The sequence below is a fragment of the Cydia amplana genome, chromosome 11 (assembly GCF_948474715.1).
Source record: "Cydia amplana chromosome 11, ilCydAmpl1.1, whole genome shotgun sequence".
Classification (NCBI taxonomy): Eukaryota; Metazoa; Arthropoda; class Insecta; order Lepidoptera; family Tortricidae; genus Cydia; species Cydia amplana.
In genome coordinates, this window is record NC_086079.1 from 11,909,794 (window position 1) to 11,936,980 (window position 27,187).

Genomic DNA, 27,187 nt, shown 5'->3' on the forward strand with positions numbered 1-27,187 from the left:
CACTTATGTGTAATCAAAGCTCAGATGTATACTGGTCTATCTATGGCGAAGTGGCCGGTAAAAGTCATGAATATTCGTAACAACCAAGCTCCTCCGCCCTCTACCACAGCTAGTGAATGAGATCAAGATTACATCGAGATATCTCAGTAAGTAACGCATATTAAGTAAGAATTTTAGTGCACCACATTAAGTAGCCACATTCTTCGACATCTTTAACCAGAGAATGCTCGTTACGTCCACATAAAATTAAATTAGTCACAATATTAAACTTAATTGAACATTTCCGTATAACTGAAATTAAATGTTTTGTAATGGAAACGGTGGGTCGAACGTATTAAAATAGAAGGAACGTATTAAGGAATACGTTTTATTACATACAAATTATATGCTGGGTATTGTGGGCATACTCGTATAAACATACATACTTAACGGGAAAAATTCCCTTCAGGCATTAAATTTAGATCTGCGCTTTATTTTATACAAATATATACATATTATCTGAATCACTAATAAAAGGCGTAGATTATTTTGTGCCTGATGGACAGGCCCGTTTAAGAGTCATCCTGTTAGACTATTTCGAACGAAATCTCATAGTAGGGGTCCGAGAGTCCAAAGAAAAGCAGGGGGCGGCACGAAAGCAATGAAACCTTAAATCCCTGGTACAGAGTCGTAATCCGGCGAGAAGTTACAGGGGTGCCAGTTGGCCGAGGCTAATGCGGTTTAGTGTTTCATTTCAAGCCGACATTGTGTTTTTATACACTGATAGTGTGTTGTCTTTGCGTTTAATCCCATTATGATAGTGGGGTTAAGCAGACTTATTGTGATAATTTTGTTCTATATGTCCCCGAAGGTTACATTTTATTCGTATAGGATACGCAACGGAAGTACCTTTTTGTCAATAAAATTCTAAAACCTGTAGTAGTCCTTCTAGTACCTATACCTACTACATGTTACATGTAAATATTCAGTCATTTATCCTACTAGACTACTGGCCACCGAGACGTGACGATGACATATTTACAGACTGACAACTGACTTCACTCTTGAAAATTAATTACCGCAAGATACACAAAGAAACGATTCTAATTTATTATTCCGCATAATAACGGGGTAAGTAAGTCACCTGCGAGTAACTATACAATTCTCTTAAGATTTCGCTTGAACCACCGCAGTATCGGCTCCAGCTCCCGTTAAGAATTTCCCGTTTTCCTCAAAAATTCAAAGTCTTTGACAATCTTCATCGCCTATACTATATACTTATATTTACAACCAGCAAGTTATGCTCCTTGAAGCATGTAAGACACAAAATCCTAATGTAGGTACGTTACACATTTTCGTGAGACTATCCCACAAAAAAATACATACCTAATAAGAGTCGTGACGAATGCAAACTTCTTTTGATGTCGCAATTTATGAACATGAATTGTCCATTTATAGAACATGATTGGCGAATACTCGTTAGTCGTCGGCGACCTCAGCCGTAGGCGGCGCACGTGCACTCCTTAATGAGACCCTGCCCTGTCTGTGCCGGCCATCTCCGCGATCAATACGTTGTTTATGTTGCACCACGAAAATGAGATCGGGACCTGCGTAATTTATTAGGATGCTGTTTGAATAAATATGAATAAAAAATAAAAAATACGTTGATGAAGTTCGTCGGACGCTGAGGCCTCCATACCAACGTCAACTCTCTGATAGTTTTAAATTATAATTTAGCACTATAAACAACTTTTACAAAAAAAATCTACAGTTTTAAATACAACCGAAAAAAAAACAGTTTTTAAATAAAAGCAAAAAGTTCGCAGTCGGTAGGATTCGAACCTACGCTCCCAGAGGGAATCTGATTTCTAGTCAGACGCCTTAACCGCTCGGCCACGACTGCTGATGACAATGCGGACGAAAATATTATTTAGCTTAAACACGGTGAATCGTGTGTATTCTGCTCATTCTTTTTAATAAATAAAGACAAAAGATTTCAAGACGAAGAAACTGACGAACATTTGTATGTAAATACGAGTATACGAATAGTAAAATCTATTTAAATTCAACATGAGTACGTCATGCGTACAATTTCAACTTCATACTTTATTGACCTACTAAATATTTTGTTAGATAAAACAATTTTAATGGTCCATGAAATCCTCGTTTTGAGCGAAGTGCGGTTTTATGATTATGAACATGACATACGGAGGTAAACATGTTTAACTGCTAAATTAATCTTCGGTCGTGACTTGTGACAACGCGGATATGGTTTAACCGAGATATACCAACATTACATTACCAACTATGTACCTAGGTACAGTCAGCAGAAGTTGCTAAGTGGTCGAGGTGTTCAAAATTACCTTGACACGCTCTTATTCTCGTAACAGTAAAGTCGCATCAAGATTATTTTGAACATCTCGCCCGCTAAGCAAATATTTTGTATGAATAATAATGAATAATGAATAATGATTTATTGATAAATAGTTATTTACACGTCATAGCAGGTACATTATGATATTATACAAAGTTGCAAACACTTTAAACTTAGTTTAACTTAACATGTTATTAAATAACATCAGTTTTTATTTCCTAATTTATGATTGGGCCAATGACTTGTAATCGGAGAAAAAATCATTAATTTTATAACAAGCTAATTGTATTAATATAGCCTTTAGTTTCCTAACAAACATTTTATCGGTTTGTTTTTGTTTTATATCATCATTCAATGTGTTATATATTTTTATCCCGAGTACGTCCAGGGTTTTATTTGACTTGGCGAGCCGGCGCGGGGGCACCCGCAGGTGGTCACGCCTGCGCGTCACAGTGCCCGTCATCTGCCCGTTGGTAGGCAGCGAGGCAAGGTTCCGTCTTGCGTATTTACATGCTTCAAGTATAATATATACACTAGGCAACGTTAATATTTCGAATTTAATGAACAGTTCCTTCGCCGGATGGTCTTGAGGTTTTTGTGCCATTATGCGGAGTGCACGTTTTTGTAACTTAAATATTTTATCGCGATCTGCAGCAGTACCCCATAGGTCCACTCCATATATTAGTATGGAGTGGAAATATCCAAAGTACGCTTTTTTTAGGTTCTCCTCAGAGAGGCTATGGGTCAATCTGGATAACGCATAACACGCCGAGGAGAGCCTATTACAAGTATTTTCTATATGGGCTGACCATGATAGTCCTGAGTCTATAATAAATCCTAAGTACTTAACCTCGTTAACCTGCGGCACAGGAATGTCATTCATGAATATATCAAGCTTATCTTTTGTGTTTTTTCTAATAGAGACGGCCGCTATATGACGGCACCGCTTACGCTTTACTTAATTTAGGTAGTTAAATGATAAGCCAAAAATGTTGCTGTCTACCGTAAATTTATATAAATTATTACATTTATTACTTTTTGACCGTGTGAAATATTGACATCCAACTCTCATAAAACAAACCATTAAAAAAATATGCACAGTATACGCGGCTTTCTTTTTCTTAGAGAAAATTTATATTTTACATATGTACTTACATGTGTTTAAAACGATACATCAATTACCTTCCTTCAAATGCAATGGTATCTATAGGTACTTATTTATATTATATATTTCGTAGGTAAGTAGATATATATTAATAGAATATAATATATATAATAATGTGAGCCTATATGCGTCCCACTGCTGGGTACAGGCCTCCTCTCATGCGCGAGAGGGCTTGGGCTATAGTCCCCACGCTAGCCCAATACGGACTGGGGACTTCACATACACCTTTGAATTTCTTCGCAGATGTATGCAGGTTTCCTCACGATGTTTTCCTTCACCGAAAAGCTAGTGGTAAATATCAAATGATATTTCGTACATAAGTTCCGAAAAACTCATTGGTACAAGCCAGGATTTGAACCCGCGACCTCCAGATTGAAAGTCGGACGTCATATCCACTCGGCCACCACCGCTTAGCAAGTAGATATATATTACATAATATTTTTACTGCGCATATTAATTAAGTAGGTGGGTTAGGTACAAATAGGTACCTACCTAGTCTACCTTCCCAATTGTATAAGTAATTATAGAAGGTAATCTGCGGATTATTAGAACGGATGAATAATGATGATAAGATTTGAGACTGGCTGGGCATATTTACCAGTCATTAATTAAATCAATATGATATTTAGTGATTCATTAATTAAATTGTACGTACTACGTAGTACATATTTGGAAGGATGGTTGTGTTTAGTGCAGAAGTACCTAATGACGTGGCCTAGATTAGTGAATAGTGATAGGGACTTAGGTATTTAATTTGTAATTTTTGTACTACCTTAATATTCTTGCAGTTTATCGTCGAAATTGTACTACGAGGGTTGTTTGAGAAGTAACTTGGTTTCATATCAAAAAATAATAATATTGCAAATGTAATTATTTTATTTCTCTACGTAATCCCCCCGAAGTTCTACGCACTTGTCCCAACGAGTCTGCAACATCTCTATGCCTTCACGGAAGTGCGTCTCTTCAAGGGCCTCGAAATACGCATTGACCTCCCGTATAACCTCCTCATCGGACTTAAAATTTCGCCCTAAGAGAAATGTTTTCAGTTTCGGGAAGAGGTGATAGTCCGACGAAGCCAAATCTGGTGAATAAGCAGGGTGTGGAAGAAGTTCCAATCGTAATTACGACAATTTTTGTGCAGCGACACGGCTTGAATGCACCGGAGCGTTGTCATGGTGAAAAATCACATTATTTTTTGCCAAACCTGGACGTTTTTCAGCTATTGCCGCCTGTAACTGATCCAAAAGTGATGCGTAGTATGCTTCAGTTATAGATTTTCCCTTGGCCAGGTAGTCAATGAAAAGTATCCCTTTGCGTCCCAAAACACAGACGCCATCACCTTTCCAGCAGACGGAATGCATATGGCTTTCTTTGGAGTTGGCTCACCATGTCCAACCCATTGTTTCGACTGATGTTTCGTCTCCGGGATGTAGTGATGGATCCAGGTTTCATCCATAGTGACAAAACGGCGAATAAAATCTGTTGGATTTTTTTAAACACCTGCAAATCTTCATCAGATGTTCACATACGAATACGCATTTGTTGTGGAGTCAGTAATCGCGGCACTTACCTTACACAAAGCTTTTTATTGTGCAAATCGTCGTGTAAAATAAAATGCACCCGCTCAGAAGAGATATTTGTGGCTTCAGCTAATTCACGTATTTTCAATCTTCGGTCGGCTAAAACTAAATCATGAATTTTATCGATGATTTCGGGTAAAAGTGCTGTTTTCGGGGCTCCAGGGCGAGGTGCATCTTTAATGCGTGTCCTGCCTCGCTTAAACTCATTTACCCAAAGTCAAACCGTTCCCTAGGAAGGACACGAACTACCCAACGTAGGTAAAGTCCTTTAATGGATTTGTTTCACAGTTTTGCCTTCCAAAAAAAAGAATTGAAGAACTCCACGAATTCCAATTTTCTCAATTTTCCCGCGTAACTCAGACCAGTTTCGTTTGAACTACTGTCAAATGACAAATTCCTGCCAAAAATGACATGACGCCACATATTAAATATGTTTAATTACTAAACTAAATCAATACCTACAGAGTTGACGCCAACGCCATCTATACATAGGCGAAACAAGTTACTTCTCAAATTACCCTCGTAATTCAATTCGATTCGAATGATATAGTTATTATTTTTACTTTGCCCAGTTGTTGTTATTTTATTTAACCCCTCATGCTAATATTGATACTCGAGCAAGCGAAAAATCCCAAAATTATGAACCATGAACGTAGCGAGTGGTTCGAAAAGTGGAATCATGAACGTTGCGAGGGTTTCAATCCACGAGGTTTAAATTATTTGTGCAGCCTTTTGTTCAGCAGGGGCCGTGTTTATGCTAATTTGATAATTAGAACTGCAATATCGAGCTCCAACAAAGAAATTATGCATGTAATTATTTAAAAACCAAAGCAAATATATATCTGCGCATAAGTGTACATGTGTACAAGACAGGTGCAGCATTATGCAAATTAATGTTGACGAAAATGTAAGAATACCTAGTGCTGTGTCCCTCACACGTCGCATGAACTAAGCGCTCTATATTCGGAGCATTGTGAGGTACATTTCATTTGCTGCAAGTCGTGGGCTTCACAAATGTGCCTCACGCGTCTTTACAGGCGTAGGCGGTCCACTATAAAACTCAATAATTTACGCATCTAGTTTTTATGAATTCTAGCGGTCAGCTTAAACTGGATTTACCTTACATTCGCGTATAAGGTGTTTTAAGTTAAAATAATGAGTGTCGGCGGGTGAATACGACTACGAGTATTAATTTCTTGCCAGTTAATCCGTTTATCCGTTTTATAGCTCCATTTGAAATGAGGGACTGCGTTTATGCTTCCAGGTATTTAGCTCTATAATGCATATCCATACATTTATTAAGGCATGCATAAAAAGTAAATGAAGGTTTAAAAGGTCTCACAAATAAAGGGACCCTGGTAGATCAGATCCTAAAGGTAAAATGTTGTGGATGTCGAAACGTGTTGTACATCTTCCTTACAAACATGGACTAACATTAGAAAACGCTCTCAATTGTATACAATTACCTAATATACGGTATTTTGATATTTTCGCGCAATCAAATTCAAATCAAATGGTTTTTCAACATCGCTTACGGTCCTTACGGATGTTATGCGTAGTGGTAGGAGAAAACTGGGCAAAACTTTATTAAGTATATAGGTATTGTATACATAACCAGTTAACTGTTTATGCATACAAATTATATGTATACTACATTATACAATTTTTCCCTGTACCTACTCCACAACGAAGAGATTCATAACAGGTTTACCGCACTATCGGTATTGTTAGTAATAAACAATGGGTTTTCCGTCACACGGTGTGTCTTATATATACCTATCTACCAACTACTACACTACCTACCAACTATTAACTACATTATAGGTACCTAATAGTAATGAAGCACTGATAGAATAGAATAGAATAGAATAGAATATAATTTATTCGTAAGCACAGACAATACATAATATAAAAGAAACACAAAATAAGATTAAAGTGCCACGAAATGGCCTCATCTCAGCATGTTGCTGGTGGCTTCCAGCGCTGGTCTTCCGATGAGACCATCAAGTGAGAAGAATCACGGAGGGTAACAGACAAGAAGAAAAAGACATCAAATAACGTAAAGTGAACAAATAGTAAAATAAAAGTTACACAGAAGGAAGATACAACATAACGACTATATTAAATTAAATTAAGACTAATTTATACATATAAAACAACATTAAAACAAGCATCGACTCGCAACACTGTATTGATCTGGTCCAACCATACCTTGGATGTACATTGATATGATAGATAGATAGATAGATAGATAGATAATATTTATTTCTGATTGAAAATTTACATGTTATGTACCTTCCTTAAAAAAAAGCAGAAATTCACAAAAAGATCGTCAAGTGTATACAAACAAAATTTAAAGAATAATAAAAAATAATAGTAATAGTATGTCGCGAGGATGTTTCAATCGTAATCCGCAACACATGCAACTGCAAACACTAGTTTGATCGTGACACTAGTAGGATCGTGAAAAAGCCCTGTACACTAGTACAGGGCTTTTTCACGATCCTATAGGCGTCGCGTCGGATGTGGCGCATGTACCAGATTTTTCAGGCTACGAAATATCAGAGAATTGTTATCTTCTGTCTTTGAAGCAATTAGCATAAGGCATTGGTTTATTTTATTTTTGATACGCTACAAATTTATATTTTGTAAGTAATTCATGTTTAACTTTGAATACTTTGATATATTTTATCGCTGAACATCATTGCTCTTTTAAAAGTCATACGGATTTCGAGATCACATAACGTTGGTTCCCGTACCCAAGTGCCCGCGCTCGGTAAGCGGCAGTAATAAACGGTCTGGTAGTAGGTATGGTGTATTTATAAAAGATAATGCGGTTCTGCACACAATGCCGAGGTGACTGGGGCATCACTTCCGCTGCGGCTAACTGTATCGGAACGTGCATGAGCTCATAAATACACGCAATGAGGTATAACACTAACAACTCTAATAAAGTATTTATTTATGTTTATGTATTATTTGTTTTCTAAAATTCTGTAAGTTCTATAGACTTATTAGAGACAAGGAGTCTTTAAGAAACCTACTTGACCTTTAATTACCTAAAATTGTAATTAGGTACTTAATTTAATTATTGAATCGATCTGCACTTAAGCCCCGATTGAGTTACGTTATCATAACAACAGCACAATGTTAATTCAAAGCACTAAAATAAAGCATTAGCATAGCTCGTAGCAAACATGGGTAAACAGTAAACACAGGCCTCCAGGGAAATATGCGCGATGCCCTTTACACTCGTTCAATATTAAAGCGGGCGGGTTGCTCGCTACGGGTACTTTACTGACTTTCAAATATTCATTACACTTTCCAAATTACTACCAGTGACTGTGTGTGTTAATAAACTTCATCTACAAAAGAAGTTTTAATCAAAAATAGAGAATATACTTTTTTAGCATTAGAAAAAGTGTAAACAATCTTGACGTGACTTTTGCTTTGCAAATAATTATGTAACAATTTTAAACCATATAATATGATCATCTACATTATTTTGGGGTTTTAAGTAATATAATACTAGTAGTAAACGAATACTTTACCAACTATTTAAATAAATACATAAACTTCCCGAAGTTTGTTTATGTGCAAAACTATACCCATATACAAAAATAATAACTAATCAAAAATTTTAAGCCTAGGCATGCTACACGCGCAATTTTTGTTGTGTGTTGATTGATAGTTGATACGCTATATGAAAAAAAGAGAAATGAGAAAATAATTAAACATCTTTATTTAAAAAAAACCTGTTCTATTTCAGTTTCATTTCAGAAGCAGTAAAATTAAAATGTAAGTAATTGAAAGATAAAAATATTCGTGAAGTAGATATACAGAAATTGTAACTAAATAAGCTACCTTAAATGCAAAGTTAGTCCACTAAAGTCATATTGTAGTATGAATAATATATAAGTTGGTAGCGTGAAAGGTTAACGAGAGGCGAGTGACGTGCCCCTGCGCTATTACCTTCATTGCCGTTCTTGTGACGGAGAACTGTTTGGAAATAAGCTATTAATGGTATATGGTATAAAGCATAACTATCGTAATATCTTCGTATCGTAGTCGTATAGCTATACCCACAATAAATATTTGGTATTTTTTGTGTACTGACTTACTGAGTGATGAGAACTGGGGCCCTATTTGTCTCGCGAAAGTGACGGAACCTAAACATGGCTGCAATGCGATAGAACTATCACATGGTTACTTTTGTGAAGAAAGGTGATGTCGCAACCAACCATATAGCGATATATTTGTTAGGAATGCGAAGTATTTTTAGGAAATTAAACCCGTATTATAATTTAATATAATCCCATTGTGCTACTTTATATGTAGGTACATATATAAATTGCTTACTGTGTGGGCTAATCGGTATCGTTTTACGCGCACTTGAAGTGTTTTTTGCGATTACACGTATGATTTTACTGAGCCACCTGCCCGTACTTGGCACCGTTAGGTAAAGATTATAGATGATATCGCGGAAAACAATAAACGCAACATTCTTCAATCTAATCCTTTGGAATTTTATATTAGGGACACGTACGCCGACGCATTCGTACGTCATCTATTGTACATGCGCAATACTTAGATTTCGTGTTGTGATTACTTGCCTTTAGTTCATTATAACAAGTAGGCATATCTTTTTTGCAAGCATTATTTTTTCCTTTCCGACTCTACATAGTGTTGAAATTCCTGAAAGTCATTTACTTATATATAAAGTTCATATTACATTGATCGGAGTTGCATAAATAAAGAAATGCTATCTTGATCGTGCATTGCATAACAAAAGTTGAATATTGTTTAGTCCACGAATTGCGTGGCTATTGTTTCGTGCGGTCATCTTACAGCGGGTATTGTTATGCTTACAACCGCGGCGCCTAGTTATGCCTCTCGTTTATAGCTGTGCATGGCCTTAGCAAACTAAAGTTACTGCTAGCCAGTGGTTTGGTGGATTTCATAATTTCATTGAACCTATGGGAAACAACTGCAATCTATCAATTTGTAACTTGAGTGTCGAAAGTGACACCCCTTTCGAAATGGAACTGTAACCGCTCACAATCAGACGGACCATACGCGTGTTGGTCTATCTTTAAAACCCAAAAAGTAAGGTTCATTCACGTTCATCCGATGCGAAGTGTAACAGTTTGGACAGTATTCTTACGCAACAGAAAGCGATATTAAGACGTTTCAAGATGTTAATACAGCAAGATACCACCACCATATACCGAAATAACGATTACGAAGTAACGATTTAATCTTTTATTTATGGATTAACCAGAACCGTTAGTGATATGATATCGTAGGTAGTGCTTCTAAGATAGCGGTCTGGCGTGTCAGGTGCCGCAGGTGTTTGCACTTGCCGGTATGAGCGCACTAAACTGATAGCGCTGATAGCTGATACCGATAGCTACGCTTGGCTGACCCATAAACCGACACATTACCGTCATATCACAAAACTTACAAATTAGATAGATTAAGTACTTTACGAAAACCAACCACCATACGGTTAATAACTTTGTATTTTCAGTCGGCCCCGTGTTTCGATGATTCCAAACTTTCACAAAACGAATAAGTAGTACCTAATAGACATACTGTATGTCTCTGTTTATCTGAAAGTCGCAACTGTCGTAATGTTTTTAGTTACTGAAATATACATTTTACAGTTTCTGTTTGTAGCACAACTTGCAGCCCAAGCAGCTTGGCGAATTTTGAAGTTGTTAGATTTTAATAGTTAGCATTTTACTAGTTGGCTTCACGTAGAAGGTCAGCACTGAACTAACAAAGTAAAATAAACACAGCGCTTGGGTGGATGCCGAGTAAACATGACTAGGTACATGACGTCGCGTCAGGTAACACGAACGTGTACGAAATCGCAATTAGGATTACTGTCCTCTGGAAAGCAGCGTAAAATGACATTGTACAAGAACGGTATATTTTTAAAGTAAGTATTTTTTAATGTTGTTTTAGAGAACTGTTTTATCGATTCGAATTGCATGAAGGATTTTCAAATTTTTATACTTATGTATTATTATTTTCGTGTTTAACGCAAATATTACAACCTTGGGTCGAAATACGGGAACTGAAGGTGACTGCACAGCTAGTTTTATCTAGTGATGCAACGAATCATACGAATAGTAGTGCTAGTATGAATAGAGGGAGTTTTACATTGGAATGCTAGCAAGCCCTTCAGCGTAGTCAACTAGTCACGCATTTCCCGTGTCGCGAGTCGCGATTCGCCGCGGTTTCCGTGCGACGCGATAAGAACACCTGCCACCTGTGCCGTTATCACGCGGTAAGCCGGATACTCCGGGATGCCAGCGTTCAGGACAATGGTATCCGGTAAACTAATGAACCGAGCAAACAATCAGTAATCACTTTTATGGTACATAGTACCTAATTAGCATGCACGTGTTATGAGCTATGAGCCAAATGGTTCTACTGAGCTTAGTTAGTAAAATCATCCGCTTACTTATTTCATAGATTCCATAGATTTTCGATCATGTTGTTTTTTCTTTACATGGTTTATTTCTGCGGTATCGATTAATATTTTATACCTATAAACTTTAAAAAATATCTTTAACCCAAATATACGAAGCTATAGTGCAAGTGTACCGAAAAGTTAGAAAAGAAGGCATTAGGCCGGTACGGCTAGAGGCACACCTGTTTGATGGTGTTATCACTATCAGGAGATACGCTATCGTTCATCAAACAACAACATTCTTACTACGCAGTAAGAGAAGCCACTTCATTCAAGTTTAGGTAGATTTCTAATAAAGACAGATCAAAAAAAGAGATGGCGTCAGCGTCACCACTTTTTGTGAAAACTTGTAGCTTGTCTTAACTGTAGTCTGTATCTAGTAGTTATCAATAAAACTGATGCCTTCAATTTAAAATTATTGAGCACTAGCGACCCACCCCGGCTTCGCACGGGTTCCTCTTGAATCACTCTATTTATTAAAAAAAACCGCATCAAAATCCGTTGCGTAGTTTTAAAGATCTAAGCATACAGACAGACAGACAGACAGCGGGAAGCGACTTTGTTTTATACTATATAGTGATAGTGATAGCGATGATGTGATGTGCTTATATCCGGTGTATAATTTTTACTTCACCAGCCCAAGGCGATGATTTCAACTGCTAGCTAGCTGCTATTAGTTCTAGGTACTTAAGTACTATTAAGTACCTACATATCTATTATTTTTAGAGATCACTATATTGAATTGGTTACCTATTGTGTAATATTTTATAGTTTGAATTTCCAGAAAAAATAAATGAAACTATATTCTGTTAGAGCAGCTAAGTTTATTATCCGTCATGCAATTAAGGGTCAGCTTTCTCCACTCTACCTTTCATTTTTAAACATGTATAGATACGAAAAATACGAATAAATAACTACTTAAGAGGCCGGTATCGATTTTAGTCGCAAAAATGTAAAATTGATAGGTTTAGTCAATGAAATTGTGCACCTTTTGTTACGTAATAGAAATAACAAGTACTGGTATCTATTAGCACGTCTTCTTATCTTGCACTTGTACAGATCATTTTTTTGAAAACTGACTTACTGAATTAGTACATAATGATTTTTTTTCTGATGAACGTTTAGGTAAACGCGCGTAAAGCACTGATTTAGTCGATCTTATTTGTAAATTTTGTAAAGTTTGGACTGCTAAAAATGGTAATTTTGTATTACACATATCCTGTACTCCAACATGCATAGACTACATTTTTGTTATATGATATTGAACAAGAGTAAAAAAAAGTTAGACGAAATCAATTTTCACCAGAAATTACTTCAAAACAAGTGAACATTTTTCGTGAAAATCGACTTAATTTCAACGTAATTTTAATACTTAAACAATTTACAACATTTCTTGAAACTGTTCTTATACATAATTTTTAATAATTTATAACTATAAATTTTTGATGAATTTTTAAAAACTGCCCCTTCTCGTCATATATTGCCGGTGACGCACGCTCGGGACCTTATTATTAATTAAAAGGCAAGATGAGAAGACGTGTTAATAGAAACCAATACTTGTTATTTAGATATTACGTAACAAAAGGAGTACAATTTCTACGACTAAATCTATCAATTTTACATTTTTGCTCTAAAATCGTTAACGGAGCCTTAAGAGTAATTTAAAATATATCTTATGGCGAGTGTAAAGTTTGTAGGAGTTTAGTAGGTGACGTAGATGTAGGTGTTATTAGGTTACGGTTTATGAGACATGATCGTCCACCCATTCTCTTGTACAGTCAGCAGCAGAAGTTGCTAAGCGGGCGAGGCGAGGTGTTCAAAATGATCTTGGCGCGACTGCATTATTAAGAGAATAAGAAAAGAACGTGTCAAGGTAACTTTGAACACCTCGCCCGCTTAGCAACTTCTGTTGCTGACTGTATCAATTGGGTTCATCGGTAATATTTTTATTAGAATAGAAGTGAGCCGTTCGGAAACGAACTTACATAATTTAAAACTTTACTAACCTGGCCCTGTGGCGCAACGGATAACGCGTCTGACTACGGATCAGAAGATTCCAGGTTCGAATCCTGGCAGGGTCGCGGAAAATCTTTTTAATTTTGTAAGTAGAATTTTCCACGGATTTTCTTTTTTTTTACCTGTCTTCAACAATTAGTCGTTTTGTTTACTCATCTATTACGAGTGCGATGGCTACGCGTTAATGTTTGGCGAACAAGCGTTTTATTTAATAAAGTTATAAGGTAGAGCATAATAAAATATACTTTATGGCTTCAATGATAGAGTTCAAAATGATAGTGGTGCGAATTCCAATGTGTGTGTCGACAAAAAACGTCTTTATTACTGATGTTGGAGAGACGAGTTTAGCGTATGAGGCGTGGTACTTGTTAAATTATGATGATATACACGCAGCTGACCAAATATTGTAGATTGTAGTCGCGATAATTGGCCGTGATGCAATCGCGTGATCTCTCGGCTCCATGAGCAAAACCCGTGTCAGTTTCTTACCGGCTTTTTAAAAAAATAATACGTCAAATACCTAATGACTTTGGGGACCGACTTTTTAGATAATAATTATACATGGAGTCCGTCTAAGCTAACTTTTTGCAACGACTTGAATACATCAAAGTGAGAGAGTGTCATTATAAATGTAATATTTTTAAAGAAATTTGACAATTTGGCATTGCCACACTTTGCCATTACAAATGGCATGCAGAGTTTGATCCGACTCTAGCAGATAATTTTGATGCGTATTTAATGTAATTTATATTTGAGAGATGGTAATGTTTTAAAGTATACCTTAACAGATGGTTGTAAATTAATTTATTTCATACTAGCGACCCGCCCCGGCCTCGCACGGGTTGAAAAATTATAGGTACATAAACCTTCCTCTGGAATCACTCTATCTATTTAAAAAAACCGCATCAAAATCCGTTGCGTAGTTTCAAAGATCTAAGCATAGAGACAGACAGACAGCGGGAAGCGACTTTGTTTTATACTACCTATATGCTGTAGTGAAGTATGCGGTACGCTTATTGCCCAAACTGTTTGACAGATTTTAAGATATAAGTACGTCCTTTGTATTTGTTGAAAGAATGCCGGAACGACGATCCATGTTAGTATATACCTCTAATAGGTATTGAACGAACTCTAATTATTAATTACTTAAAATACTTAATTAGGATTCAATACTTACTGCGCGGATCCACGTTCATGTGAGAGGTAAACATTTGTAGTACATAATTAATTTGCCTGTGAGAGAATAAACACTCTATGGCATTTTCCCACCATTTTCCATTATTTTTATTATATTAAATTGATATTTCTCATAAAATAACTAATTTATTTGAGGCTAGGCCGTGCCCGCATTACTCCCGTACAAAATATTACCCCCTTGGAGTGACTGGTTAGATCATTTTCCCAAAATCATAATTTACCTGTAGCATAATTTCTATTCGCATTTTTTCCTATTCTTAATTTACACCAGACGCATTAATTCCTAACATGATTTTTCCATTCGCATATTTTCCCATTAGACAATTTAGCCACTCACAAATATTTCTTACGGCGTTTATTCTATAATCAAAAATCGATTACCCCACCCCACTTTCTTTTCAAAAAACATTTTGTTCACAACTTAGCTAGACGGAACCCCGCTTCGCGGGGCTCCTATTTCTGGGCGGTTTGCCCTTCGGGCATCTGAAGCTACCTAACGAACCTAACCTACCTAACCTATTAATTTAGTGTGACGTCCATGAAAACATTACACTTTGGGGAAAAAGGTGTAGGTAGGTTCGTTAGGTAGCTTCAGATGCCCGAAGGGCAATGTAAACTAAATGGTTTTTTGAAAAGAAACAGTGCGGTGGGACCATGGTAATGTTATCGCCTAAGAAATAAAAAGAATGCGAATAAAACGACTTGGAAAGTATTAATTATGAGAAAAATTTAACCTAGGAATTAATGTGTCTGGTGTAAATTAAGAATAGGAAAAAATGCGAATGGAAAAATCATGTTAGTAATTAATGCGTCTGGTGTAAATTAAGAATAGGAAAAAATGCGAATAGAAATTATGCTACAGGTAAATTATGATTTTGGGAAAATGATCTAACCAGTCCTTGGAGTACCTATAGTTTCCTGGATAAAAAGAACTCTGGTACTTTACTTACACTGTTAATAAAATTACAACTTATTTACTTATGTCATTTCTGAAAATAGTTACGTACCCACCTACTTGTTCTTGTCAAGGTATCATTTATTAAACCGTTCCTTATACTCGTAGTTTCACCGCTGATTCATGCGACATTTATTAATAAAATTAAGAAAAAAATGTGTTTTTACAGCACGTTCTTTTCAAACCAGCGTACAATATAACAGAGGTTATATTCGACGTTGCTTTTTAGACAGTTCGTGATATTTCAGCGCTTTGTTATAGTATTTTTCAAGCTCGATTGGTGTCATCTTCATATAATTACTTAATTTTAACCTAAAAACGCCAAATCTCGTAATATTCTATTGAAATTACACCTGTCAGCGTACCCATAAGCATAGAGTTCTCACTCCATACATCAGTTTCCTTCCTCAATAAACAATAAGTTAAGAAGGTATGGTAAATGCACTTAAAAATTATTATAAATTATTTTTTATAGAGTATGATATGAGTACTCTAAGTTGTCTTATTTCTCTATACCTTTGTGTAATGACATTTATTTTTTGGTAAGGAAAGGGCACAAAGAAAATATTAAAAATAGTATTTCATTCAAAACTTTTTTTATTCCAGTTTTCATTGATTCTTTTTATGTTAAATAATCAGTGCAGATTTAATCAATTACATTATAAATGACAGTATGAAAAAAAATTGTGAAAATAGTTTAGAAACTGTACAGTAGTAGTAGTTTGTGACCTATTTATTGATTTCGGACTGCATGGAACATTGTTAGGCGCGGCGATAAATGCACGGTTATGTCCATGGGACCCGAGCCGTGCCGGCAGCGGCCCGGCGGCCCGCGCCGGCGACGCTGCCGGCCGCGGCAGGAGGCCGCTTCAACCAATTGCACACCGCAACCATCAATAAACTATTTGTACCAAAAGGCGGGCACCCCGCCGTTAACTCATCCCTCAATAACTAAATCTATAACAGTCTATTTAAAATTATAATACATCATAATAAGAATTATATAAGATAATTAAAGCATTTTCACCTTATATTCAAAATAAAATCATAAAAGGTCTCAATTTGATAATTTCCGCTAAAATTTAATATTTTTACATTTATTACATACACTATTTACATATAGGGCGTGCTCGACACAATTTATAAATTAAATGATAACGTTTGCGCCGAGCACTTACTCGAACACAATACCTATTCCGTATCCTAATAGCAACAAAATCGCCATGCAAAATCACACTCATGAAAATTTAAATTAAATAAAATTATTTAGATAAACCAACTTTCAATCGGTTTACATCTTTGATATTAATGGAAGCATCGTTTAAGAACTAAGAATCTAGGACTGAAGATTAAACAGAAATACAAGCATTAATTTACAAATAAAAACATATTTATATGATAGATTCCGTGTAGGAATCACAACATCAAGATCGTAGCATTAATTCTAACTGGCAGTCCTGACTGGGTTTAAGTGTTCCGCAAACCATTCAACATTCATAGGACTAACAACTAGTAAAGCTTTTTACATGAAATTAACAAAACAATCGGTCAGAGGTCGTCACCAACGATTGATTGCATTGCAATGCTGTCTCCTCCCGTAATGCCACAAAATTACATTAAATTAACGTAGTACTTATATTGATCGTAACGAGATCGTACTTAGGATGTCTTCGCGAGAGGCTCGCCCGCGCGGTGGCGTCGTCGCCGTGCGCGGCCTCCTTCACGAGGTATATTTAATTTTACCATATAACATTTATCTTCTTAATCTAGCAGAGTGGCCTGTCCTGCTGGCTTTGCTTTTCTACCGCCTGTAACAATAAGAAAAAAATAGGTAAGTATAGGTATAAGAAATAACTAACCTATTAAATGAAGGGTTCAGAATGACAGAAGGCAAACCCTTGCCACCCAATGCAAGGCGGACGAGGGTGCAGTTACCAATCGTTGCACAGATGCGCGCGCACATGTTCGTTTAAAAAGTCTTCGCGTGTGATGTAATTGAAGAAGGCAGTGAAAATGGTTGGATCGATTAATATTTCATGATAAAGTTAATCACAATTACACGGTAGCCAGTAATTGCGACAAATAGCGTATCGAGTGTCGCACGCATCCCGGCCCGCGTCCGGCCATCTGTCATCGCATGTGTGCTCCATATCAACACTTTTTAATTCATTAGCGTTTTGACAATGGGTCCATTATTTTCCTGTCCTAAATTAGTTGAGGGATGCGTGTAAAGTTAGAAGTGGGGGACAATAATCTGTAGAATAAAACGCTGGCTACATGAGTACCGTAGGAAATCAGTTACGCGAACTCGGCAGGATGTTTTGGTTGAAGGAGTAGTTGTTCGTTTGCAGTTTCAGCATAACTTTTTCGGTGCTAAGTGTTAGATTACTGCTTCCCGTCCGCACATCCGCGCCGCAGCTGAGCGGGCGCACGTGGTCACACCCTATTTACGGACACATACCAAAGGGAGAGCACACATGTTCCGACAGATCGGGACTTTGCGAGCACACGTGAAATCCCTTTATGTGACGAGCATTGTCGACTGGATAATAAAAAGGTAGGTATGAGCGTCGCATTTATTTAGCTATCCGGCTACCGGTGGCGGCCGTCACGTGTGCTCTGTGCGCAGCTGTGAGCAACCGTTAGTCGCACAATGCCCTCGATCGATCCGTCGGCGATGGAATTGATCGGCGAAATCGTTGCACGTGCAAAGTCTTGCGGAGACATTTCGCGGTGGACTGCATTGTCTACTCGCCGCCGCCGCAGTTTATTAGTTCGGAGAAGCGTAAAGGTGCTCGTAAAACTTTCACGTGCGATTTATGCGTGGCGAGGTGCGCGGAGACTGAGATATTCAGAGGAGCAGAGAGCGTGGGCGTGGACACCTGGCCGCTCGTTAGTGTCGCCTGTCGCCCGGCGGTCGCGACTCGAGCAAGCCGTGTAGGCGCTAAGCTGCCATCCTTTTGTGTCTGATACAGCATCAACACAGCCTAAATTAATCTGATCAACCAACATATGGTGGCCGCCATCTGATAGATTAGTTTATTGGGAAGCTGTTTAACTGTGGAAGTTCCTAAATTAATTTTGAGGAGAATCATGCGGGTATACTAGCTAAATGAATGACTAACTGATATGGCATTTATATTTTTGTTAAGATTGATAGCAGAGTAATGCAACCTCTGTTGAAAATAACTATTCTTTACATGTGATGATCTTAAAGGGGTACTTTATTTTATTATAGGTAGGTTGGTAACGGTAGTGTCTCCTGTGCCTAGCCACGGTTGTTTCTGGGCGATGTAATACAATTACGGACTATGATATTGGGTTCAAGCTGCAAAGGACAAAAACGTGAGTGAGAGCGGAGGAATCGAGTGGTAATGTCGGCGAAAGGTCCCACGGCCCCGTGAGTTCAGGCAGCTGCGAGCAACAATTACCGTCGCTGAGATAGCGGCGTGGCGTATGCTCGTGACCGTAGTTTGTGGCACACGGCGATGCCCCGCCAGATATCACCGTGAAATGCCGCCTCACGATGCCTTGGATTCCGGCACGATCGCCTCGAGCCTTCTTTTTGTATGCTTTATACAAGAGCTTATTTAGATTATATGAATTTTATACTTCATGTTATTCCACGTCAGTTTCGTTTCGAAGAATGCGGTCCGATTAATCGGCATTCCGATACTGTATTGTAGTAGGCGGTACATTAGTATATCGTGCGATGTCGCCGGCGCCCGGAGCTCATTAAATCAGTGGTGCTTGTTTATTGGATACCTGAGTAATATGATCTATGTTTATGGGTGTATTGTGATATAGTATTCTGAATTCTTCTTTGTATAATATATCTAGAGAATGAATTTTAATTAGCATTCCGATATCTTTTAGACTTCTTAGTTGACACTGGAATGCAAGTAAAGGGTTAAAGGGTAACTGGTTTATAAAAGATCTTTAAAATAATTTAGTATGGCAATAAATAGTTCTTCTTTTGTATTTGTAACAGACGCTAGGTTCAATGGATTTGTGAAAGGGATTATTGTTGCAGTTGTCGTCTGTTTGGTCAGTTGCGCTGCTGTAAATTCTGAGTAGCACGTCGTGTCCCCTAAATCAAGCTGTCGTGGGCATTTCTCTCGGCTCCAACAGCGGCAGATATTAAAATTTACGTGGCTCGGGCAAGTATTAACGAGCAGCGCCTGGGGCAGTAATCGCAAGGCGCTCGAATAAATCCAGCGCGATGCACCTGCCGCTCTGACGGTGCAGCAAAATCTTAGTGCAATTTTAGACGACTCCGCTCAGTATCGGAATCTCCGCGTATCTCGGGGGCAATTTGAAATAAGACGCAACAGCCAGCACGCGCAGGTGTTAGGCGGAATGTTAAACGAGGCAGTATACTTAAATATGTGTTGAATATTCAAATAGTGTGTCAGTACACGGCCGTTTACGCGGCGCCGGCGCAGGTGGCCGCGCTTCAAGGCTGAAAATCAAAACAGTCGTCACGCATGCGTGAACAGCGGTTTAGATTGTGGCTGTTGTTTATCGACCTAAGCACTACTCAAATACTTCTTAGAATGAACGTATAGCGGAGGTTTGAATGGTTCGCTTGGCTAAAATGTTTGAGTGGGACATTCCGTTACGATACGACTGACATCTCCTAGACTGACATACCTTTAGCATGTTTTGATGCTTAAGTTTGCGACTCTATGCATGCGATACAGTGACGTCTCGCGGTCGCTTGTGAAACTCGGCATCTCCGCTTTTACCTTCCCGCGCTTGCGAAACGCGCAGGTGCGCGCGCGCCGCAAAAACAACGACGCGCCCGATTTCATTTACTTTTTATGCAATACTGTCTAGCTAGGCGAACAAGTTGTTGTTAAATGGCGCTCGGTCTCTGCATCGCCAATTGTACAAATTCAATTTAAATTTAAAAGTTTTACCTAGCGATAAATTTTCAACATGGCTAGTGCATGCGTGCGCTTCTATACATGTTTATAGGTTGACGTAGACGTTAAACATGGATAAATTGTAAATATGGTAACTGAGTTTAATACTTAGAAAATATATTATTCAGTTATTAATTTAGTTAAGCTATTTAACTAAAGAAAAGAAAACACTTCCAAGCGTCAATGTTTTCACCCCGCTTGACGCTATTTTTCCATGAAAAAGTTAACAAAGTTTTAGGTTTTATAGGAAAAAATAGAGACTAACCGTTTGATTGTGGTGTTCATGAGCTGCAGGTGTTCTGCGGAGGATGGTGTTGGGCTGCGGGCGCGGGCCGAGCGGGCGGCGCTGCTGCGGCGGGCGGCGGACCGCGCACGGCGCGCCGGCCAGCGCGCCCTCTGCGTCGAACTGATCCATGGCGGGGTGGTTCTCCAGCGCCGACTGCAGGTCGCAGATGTAATCGATGACGTGCTGGATCACCTCCAACTTTGAGATCTTTCGATTTTTGGGCATGAAAGGCACCAGGTCCTGCAGCTTCGAGAGATACATCTGGATCTCTGCGTTTTCGCCCTCCCGGTGCCGCTGCACGCGCCCACCGGCAATCGCCGGCACGGAAGCGCCGGTCGCGCACACTGCTGTTATCGCTTTCATTGTGATTTGTACGTTGCACTGAACACGAGCACTGGGAGTAACGTTATCGCGGACGCGTGTGGCGAGTGCGGACTGCGAGCGAGGAATGAGGAGATGCGCGAGGGCGCGTAGTATTTATGGTCGCGGGCGGGGCGCGGGGCGGGGCCGGGCGGGCCAATGGGCTCGCGAGGCGAAGCCTGATTTTCCCATGGCGGCGGTGGGCGCCGCGTCTGCCTGCGCTGGGCGCTGCACGCTGGGTGCTGGGCGGCCCTGACTAAGGCCGTTGCGCTTGTGACATGCACTTTGTCCTGCATTGTTGACTTTATGATCAAATATTTAATTTATACAATAATAATTGGAAAACTATAGTTACCGTAACTTTGTCGATTAGGCTTTCCGAATTTATGCATGGATACGGTCAACTGACTATTTATTGTAAAGTTTTATTTTATATCTTCTTGTTATGAACTTCTTATTTTTCATTAAGAAACTAAGATATGTTTAAAGGAGACGAAATGGCAGCTATTTTTTTATATTACTCTTTTGATAGCTAGTTTACATATGATGGGACTCAACATTTTCGTATAAAAGTTTATCACGCAGCTTTACCATTAAACACTAATAAAATTTTGACGTTACCGCTGAGTCAATAAGCACTAAGTAAGGTTAAAAATAGTTATTTGTACAACAAGAGATCCAAGTTTGATATTTCTTCGAGTGCTTATTTTGAGTTCCGTGCAAGCGAAAGATTCTATATTAGATTCACGAGCGTAGCGAGTGAATCTAATTTAGAATCTTGAGCGTAGTAAGGGACTCAAAAGCGCACGAGATGTAAATAACTTTGATCTCGTGTAGTTCACAAAACTTTTCACCTCGGCAGTGAGAACATATTAGAGAACCCGAAAAATGTATTCCTTCTTCATCACTTACCTTTTCACTCATGTTTTCTTAAGATATACCAACAATTAAGTTTTCACCTCAGCAGCTCGAACAAGGGTACTTTGCTACTTAAAAACAGTGAGCAAAATCGCATTTTGCTCATTTTGTCTCACTCAGTGAGCAAAATGCGATTTTGCTCACTGTTTTTTAAGTAGCAAAGTACCCTTGTTCGAGCTTCTGAGGTGAAAATAATCTACCTTTATTTTTTTATATTTAAGAAAGCGAACCTAAGAAACACATTCATAAAAATAAATGAGCTTTACACAAAATAATTTCATACTTTTTGATTTTTACCCGATAGGTACCTATCACTTATTTGCAATAGAAGATTAGTCTGCACATTATGAGAAGTACCTATTTAATTGTGAATTGATATTATGCATATAAGATATTGTGTAAACGTAATGTGGCTTTACTAGTTTAGTATAAAAAATAGATTATAACTTTTGCAATACGTATACCTAGGTAAATCGAATAATAGCCGCATGTAATTATGTTTTTTAACGCATGTAGGTATAAACATTTATTTACCTAATGATAACCTATTATTTACATAATGTAGGTTACATAAGTAAAGAGTAAAAAAAAATGTAGAGTCGATGTTATTATTTACATAATGTAGGTTACATAAGTAAAGAGTAAAAAAAAATGTAGAGTCGATGTTTCATTCTCACATCTTTCGTTCTTTCAACTCGCAAGTTGTAAGGTTTACAGTTTTCAGTAAGGTACTTGATACCAGATAAGTATTTAATTTGCGTATAGAAACAAGTCTAGGGGCCCGATTCCGATTTTGAACCAGATATCTATTAGATATCTATTAGACATCACCAAGATATGTCAGTGTTAAACAAGTGTCAAAAGTGACGTGTTTGTATGAAGAAACGTCACTATTGACACTTGTTTGACACTGACATATCCAATCGTTTCAATATCTAGTATTTGACGTATCTTAAAGTTCGAATATGGCTGTAGGTTATTCTATAAGCTCCTACAAGAGGAGAGCCAACCTCTACCCGACCTAAAAATTCAAGTCACCCTCTGCATTAGTAAAGGTTAATATAAGGCAATAGCATATTACCTAGCTACGCCTGAACAGGCTGCAGCGAGCGAGGGGAGAGGGAAGGGGGGGGGGGTAACAATAGCCGTACGTGACGGCATCCACTTGTCGCGGTCTCACGGGGACAGGTCCTCTGAAAGGCACCGGGCTCGGCCACTACCTGTAAAAACTACAAAAGTACCCGAATGCGAATTAAATTATCAAGCTATTTGTGGACTCGATAAGTCAATAATTTTTGCAATAATCTACTCCTTTATATTATTGCAATAAACATATAATAGTGTTCAATATTCATGGTTTAACTATGTACCTACATGTAACATGTTAAGGTATTGGCAATGTGCGAAGTCGGTGGAGGGGGAAGTGGCGCTGATCGTCACAAACACAGGTAATCTTATGGAATGTCCGATATTAGTACTAGCGGCAGTCGCTTGAACTATATATAATTATAATTATTATTAATAATAAAACTTAATTTTATTCCATAAGATTTAACGTAGAAAGTCAGACAAAATGAGGGCAGCACCAGTCGTGCACGTAGCGAATATGTAATATGGGCCTTGTTCCTGAATTTTTCAAACAAAATAAATATGTAATAACTTATCTAAGTAATTCGTTTAGTGTCAGTAAGGTAGAGTCGTGAAACTTTTATTATTTGTTTATATTTTAACGATTTTGAAATAGGTAGAGGCGAAAAGTTTTCAAGCCTTGTTTGGATTTTTTTATCTAAACTGAAATCCGTTAAATATTAATTTACTGTTCCTTTTGAATAATCCTTCTGCTGCAAAGGTAATTTTATTACACTAAGGCAAAACAAACACGCGAGTACGCATGTCCTGGGATATCTGTAATAAGTAGTTATATAATCGCTTTATATCACCCTGATAATCAGCATTAAACAGGTATGAAACTAGTTCCGGCCCAGGTATAATAAACATGCCTACGTAATGATGTACCTAAATCCCTTATATAAATAACACCTGACTGAACTAAGATAAGCGACAACGCGACTAACGACAACAATATAGTAAATAACCATTTAGAAGAGACTGAGAAAATTGTATCATGTCACTATAACATACGTCGCTTTGTCGTATTAGCTATCGCGGCATCATTAGATTACATTAGTAGGGAAGGGGCTAACATAATTTTAGGATACTTGCCCACCCAATAAAATACCTAGTTTCTATTAGCTACCTCTGTTCTGTTCGACGTGTTCCATCCGTGGCGGCAGCCAAACCTCACGTACCTAAGTCGTTACTGGCTCCTATATGCGACCACACAAAGAGGTCCGAATCGTAACAACTACAGTCCAATGACCATAAAAAACGACCGCGGCAAAAAGTCGAGTCACCTTGGAGGCGGGAGTAAAGAACTCAGGTAGTGAATTGCTTCATTTGGTGTTATTTGGAACCCCATTTAAATTTAAGTGATGCGATTCAAATAACGCAATTTAGTGGTGACGAATCACGGACAGTCAAATCAAAGTCTATCTGGGAAAAGAAAAGTTCTTAATATTTTAATTTATAATACGCGTTATATTCCGTTTTACTTACTTATTTTATTTCTTATTACTCGTACATTAATTGCTGATCGATTTAAAAATAAAACAAAATTAAAAAAAATAACCGATCAACGTTGGTAGGTAGCACAACGGTTTTTGTCCAACAATAATATGTAAGTTTAATCTTGTTCACAGATTAAAACGACAGTTTGTTATTTCAATCTTTTATTGCTGAGCTGAAACCAGCTATTGACATATTAGATTTACAGGCGTCAATTAGTTACCATACATACCTGCAAATAGATATTGTCTAAACACGTAGGATTTTTTGTGCACTCTCTCGATGCCGTATCAAAAGCACCTTGCAGTGCAATTTGTTTCAGAATATTGTCTTAGGGCAGCAGGTATTCCCTTTTGTCGATTTGGTGGCGACAAGTACAAAAAAACCGGCGAAGTGCGAGTCGGACTCGCGCACGGAGGGTTCCGCACCATCAACAAAAAATAGAGCAAAACAAGCAAAAAAACAAGCAAAAAAAACGGTCACCCATACTGACCCCGTCCGACGTTGCTTAACTTCGGTCAAAATCACGTTTGCTTTGTTGTATGGGAGCCCCACTTAAATCTTTATTTTACTCTGTTTTTAGTATTTGTTGTTATAGCGGCAACAGAATTACATCATCTGTGAAAATTTCAACTGTCTAGCTATCACGGTTCGTGAGATACAGCCTGGTGACAGACGGACGGACGGACGGACACGGAGTCTTAGTAATAGGGTCCCGTTTTTACCCTTTGGGTACGGAACCCTAAAAAGTTTATGGAAAAAATTAGCGGCCAGATAAATCTACCTTAAGAACTTTGAAAAGTAAGGTGTTTTTATGTCTGTGTAAATAAATGATGAAGGTGTAGACGCGAAAAAAATCGCTTGCTGAGCATCTCTAATCGCTTTGTTCTATCAGGTGAGAAAATGGCGAGACAGGACCCAATATCTGTTATTATGTCAGAGGACCATAAAATTTATGACCATCTTAATTTGCACTGTAAACAGGAAAGGTACAAGGGACAAGTGGTGCTTGGCGGAGATTATCTATTAATGTTAAACATAGGGTGACGGGACAAGTAGGACCTACTTATACTTCATTGTAGATATACATGTATAGCGCATTGACGCTCATAGCTGTAGTGCTGTAGAATTATACATGTGCCTTATTGCAATTATACATGTGCCTCAAGTGTTTGCTAATAGATATCAGGTAATAAGTGTGTTGTCATTAAACGGGTAGGTTATGATTTCTGCCCCTATGGCCGGAGGTCCACCCCGCGCGTGCCGTGGGAGTGCCGAGCACGCGCCGCTCCCATCGTCCGCGCACCCCGACTGATTGATCTGCATTATTCGCCCATATTACGACATGCTTTGTGTAATGCTTTTCAAATATGAGAGACAATAGGCTCGGCAACAGACTCTTAGTAGTAGATCGCAATATAGTACTTGGGTTTCGATAGAGTTGTGAAAAATCTCATAGCGTTGAAATTATATTATAGTGTGATTATTGCTATGATTAAATCTACATAGCTCTATAGATATAGACATGAAGAATTAAATAAAGGCATATCAGAATAAACAATAAAGATTGGATCATTTCAAATACTAGTTCCCATAGTTTTGCCTTATTAATATTGACAGACAGTAACTCAATATCCAGGATCATAAAACGCCGCTGGCCCAGCTATATTGGCTCACGTTATTGGCAGTGCGCGTGTCGATGTTGACGAACGATGGTGAGCAAACAGCAGGAGTATTCCCATAGCGCACCGGCAGCGCTAAAGAATGAGAACCAATATAAGTGTTGTCCGTCGTGTTCTCAAATTACGCTGGATCGAGCCCTAGTTATATTGGTTTGCCTGAACTTGAGTTGAAAATGCAAGAGCTGTGTGAAGGAGTGGGAATAGGGCCAGTCCGTGCCCTCCGCCGCCGGCGCTCCCACGGGAGGGCGCGAGAAATCCCTTAATTCCGCCATGCAGGTGCGGGCTCATTACGCGCTTTCCCGCCACGTGCCGGCGTGTGCGCGCCTAGCCTCTAGCTTTGTTCCTCTTCGAATCCATTGGGTATATCGGGACTGATTGAGATCCAAATCCTTTGTTGCTGCATTAGTTCCGCATCTTATATGACACGCTCGGCACTTTTGCCGCCTCACTTTACATACATGGATATACACGATATCTTTATTGGAATAGGACTCGCATAAAGCTAGTTTCGTGAATGTGTAGCTTAGGTCCAGCAGATTCTCATCTTGTTCACATTTAGAGAACTCCCACTTGAGCATTTCCAGCTTACAACGTTTGCAAAGTTTGCCACTTGGGATGTGTTGTTTGACGTATTGCGTTAA

The 27,187-nt window shown here is 38.3% G+C and overlaps 1 protein-coding gene and 2 non-coding genes across 3 annotated transcripts; 1 reads left to right on the forward strand and 2 right to left on the reverse strand.

The window, feature by feature from the left end:
- Positions 1–1,800: 1,800 nt before the first annotated feature.
- Positions 1,801–1,882, reverse strand: Trnas-aga (transfer RNA serine (anticodon AGA)). The gene has a single exon. It is a non-coding gene; the product is annotated as a tRNA-Ser (tRNA).
- Positions 1,883–13,587: 11,705 nt separating this feature from the next.
- Trnar-acg (transfer RNA arginine (anticodon ACG)) lies at positions 13,588–13,660 on the forward strand. Its single transcript has one exon. It is a non-coding gene; the product is annotated as a tRNA-Arg (tRNA).
- A 2,666-nt stretch (positions 13,661–16,326) lies between these two features.
- On the reverse strand, positions 16,327–21,398 carry LOC134652491 (protein extra-macrochaetae). Its single transcript, XM_063507686.1, has 2 exons — positions 20,941–21,398; positions 16,327–17,555 (listed from the first exon to the last, which is right to left on the reverse strand). Exons 1-2 carry the CDS (start codon positions 21,322–21,324, stop codon positions 17,514–17,516), a joined length of 426 nt encoding a protein of 141 aa, XP_063363756.1. The 5' UTR covers positions 21,325–21,398; the 3' UTR covers positions 16,327–17,513.
- Positions 21,399–27,187: the final 5,789 nt, after the last annotated feature.

What these genes read in the sequence shown, in the direction of transcription:
- LOC134652491 (XM_063507686.1), bottom strand. Translation starts at nt 21,324, where the DNA reads ATGAAAGCGATAACAGCAGTGTGCGCGACCGGCGCTTCCGTGCCGGCG. An exon ending in ATGAACACCACAATCAAACG is followed by an intron (nt 17,556 to 20,940) that starts GTTAGTCTCTAT and finishes TTATTGTTACAG; the next exon opens with GCGGTAGAAAAGCAAAGCCA.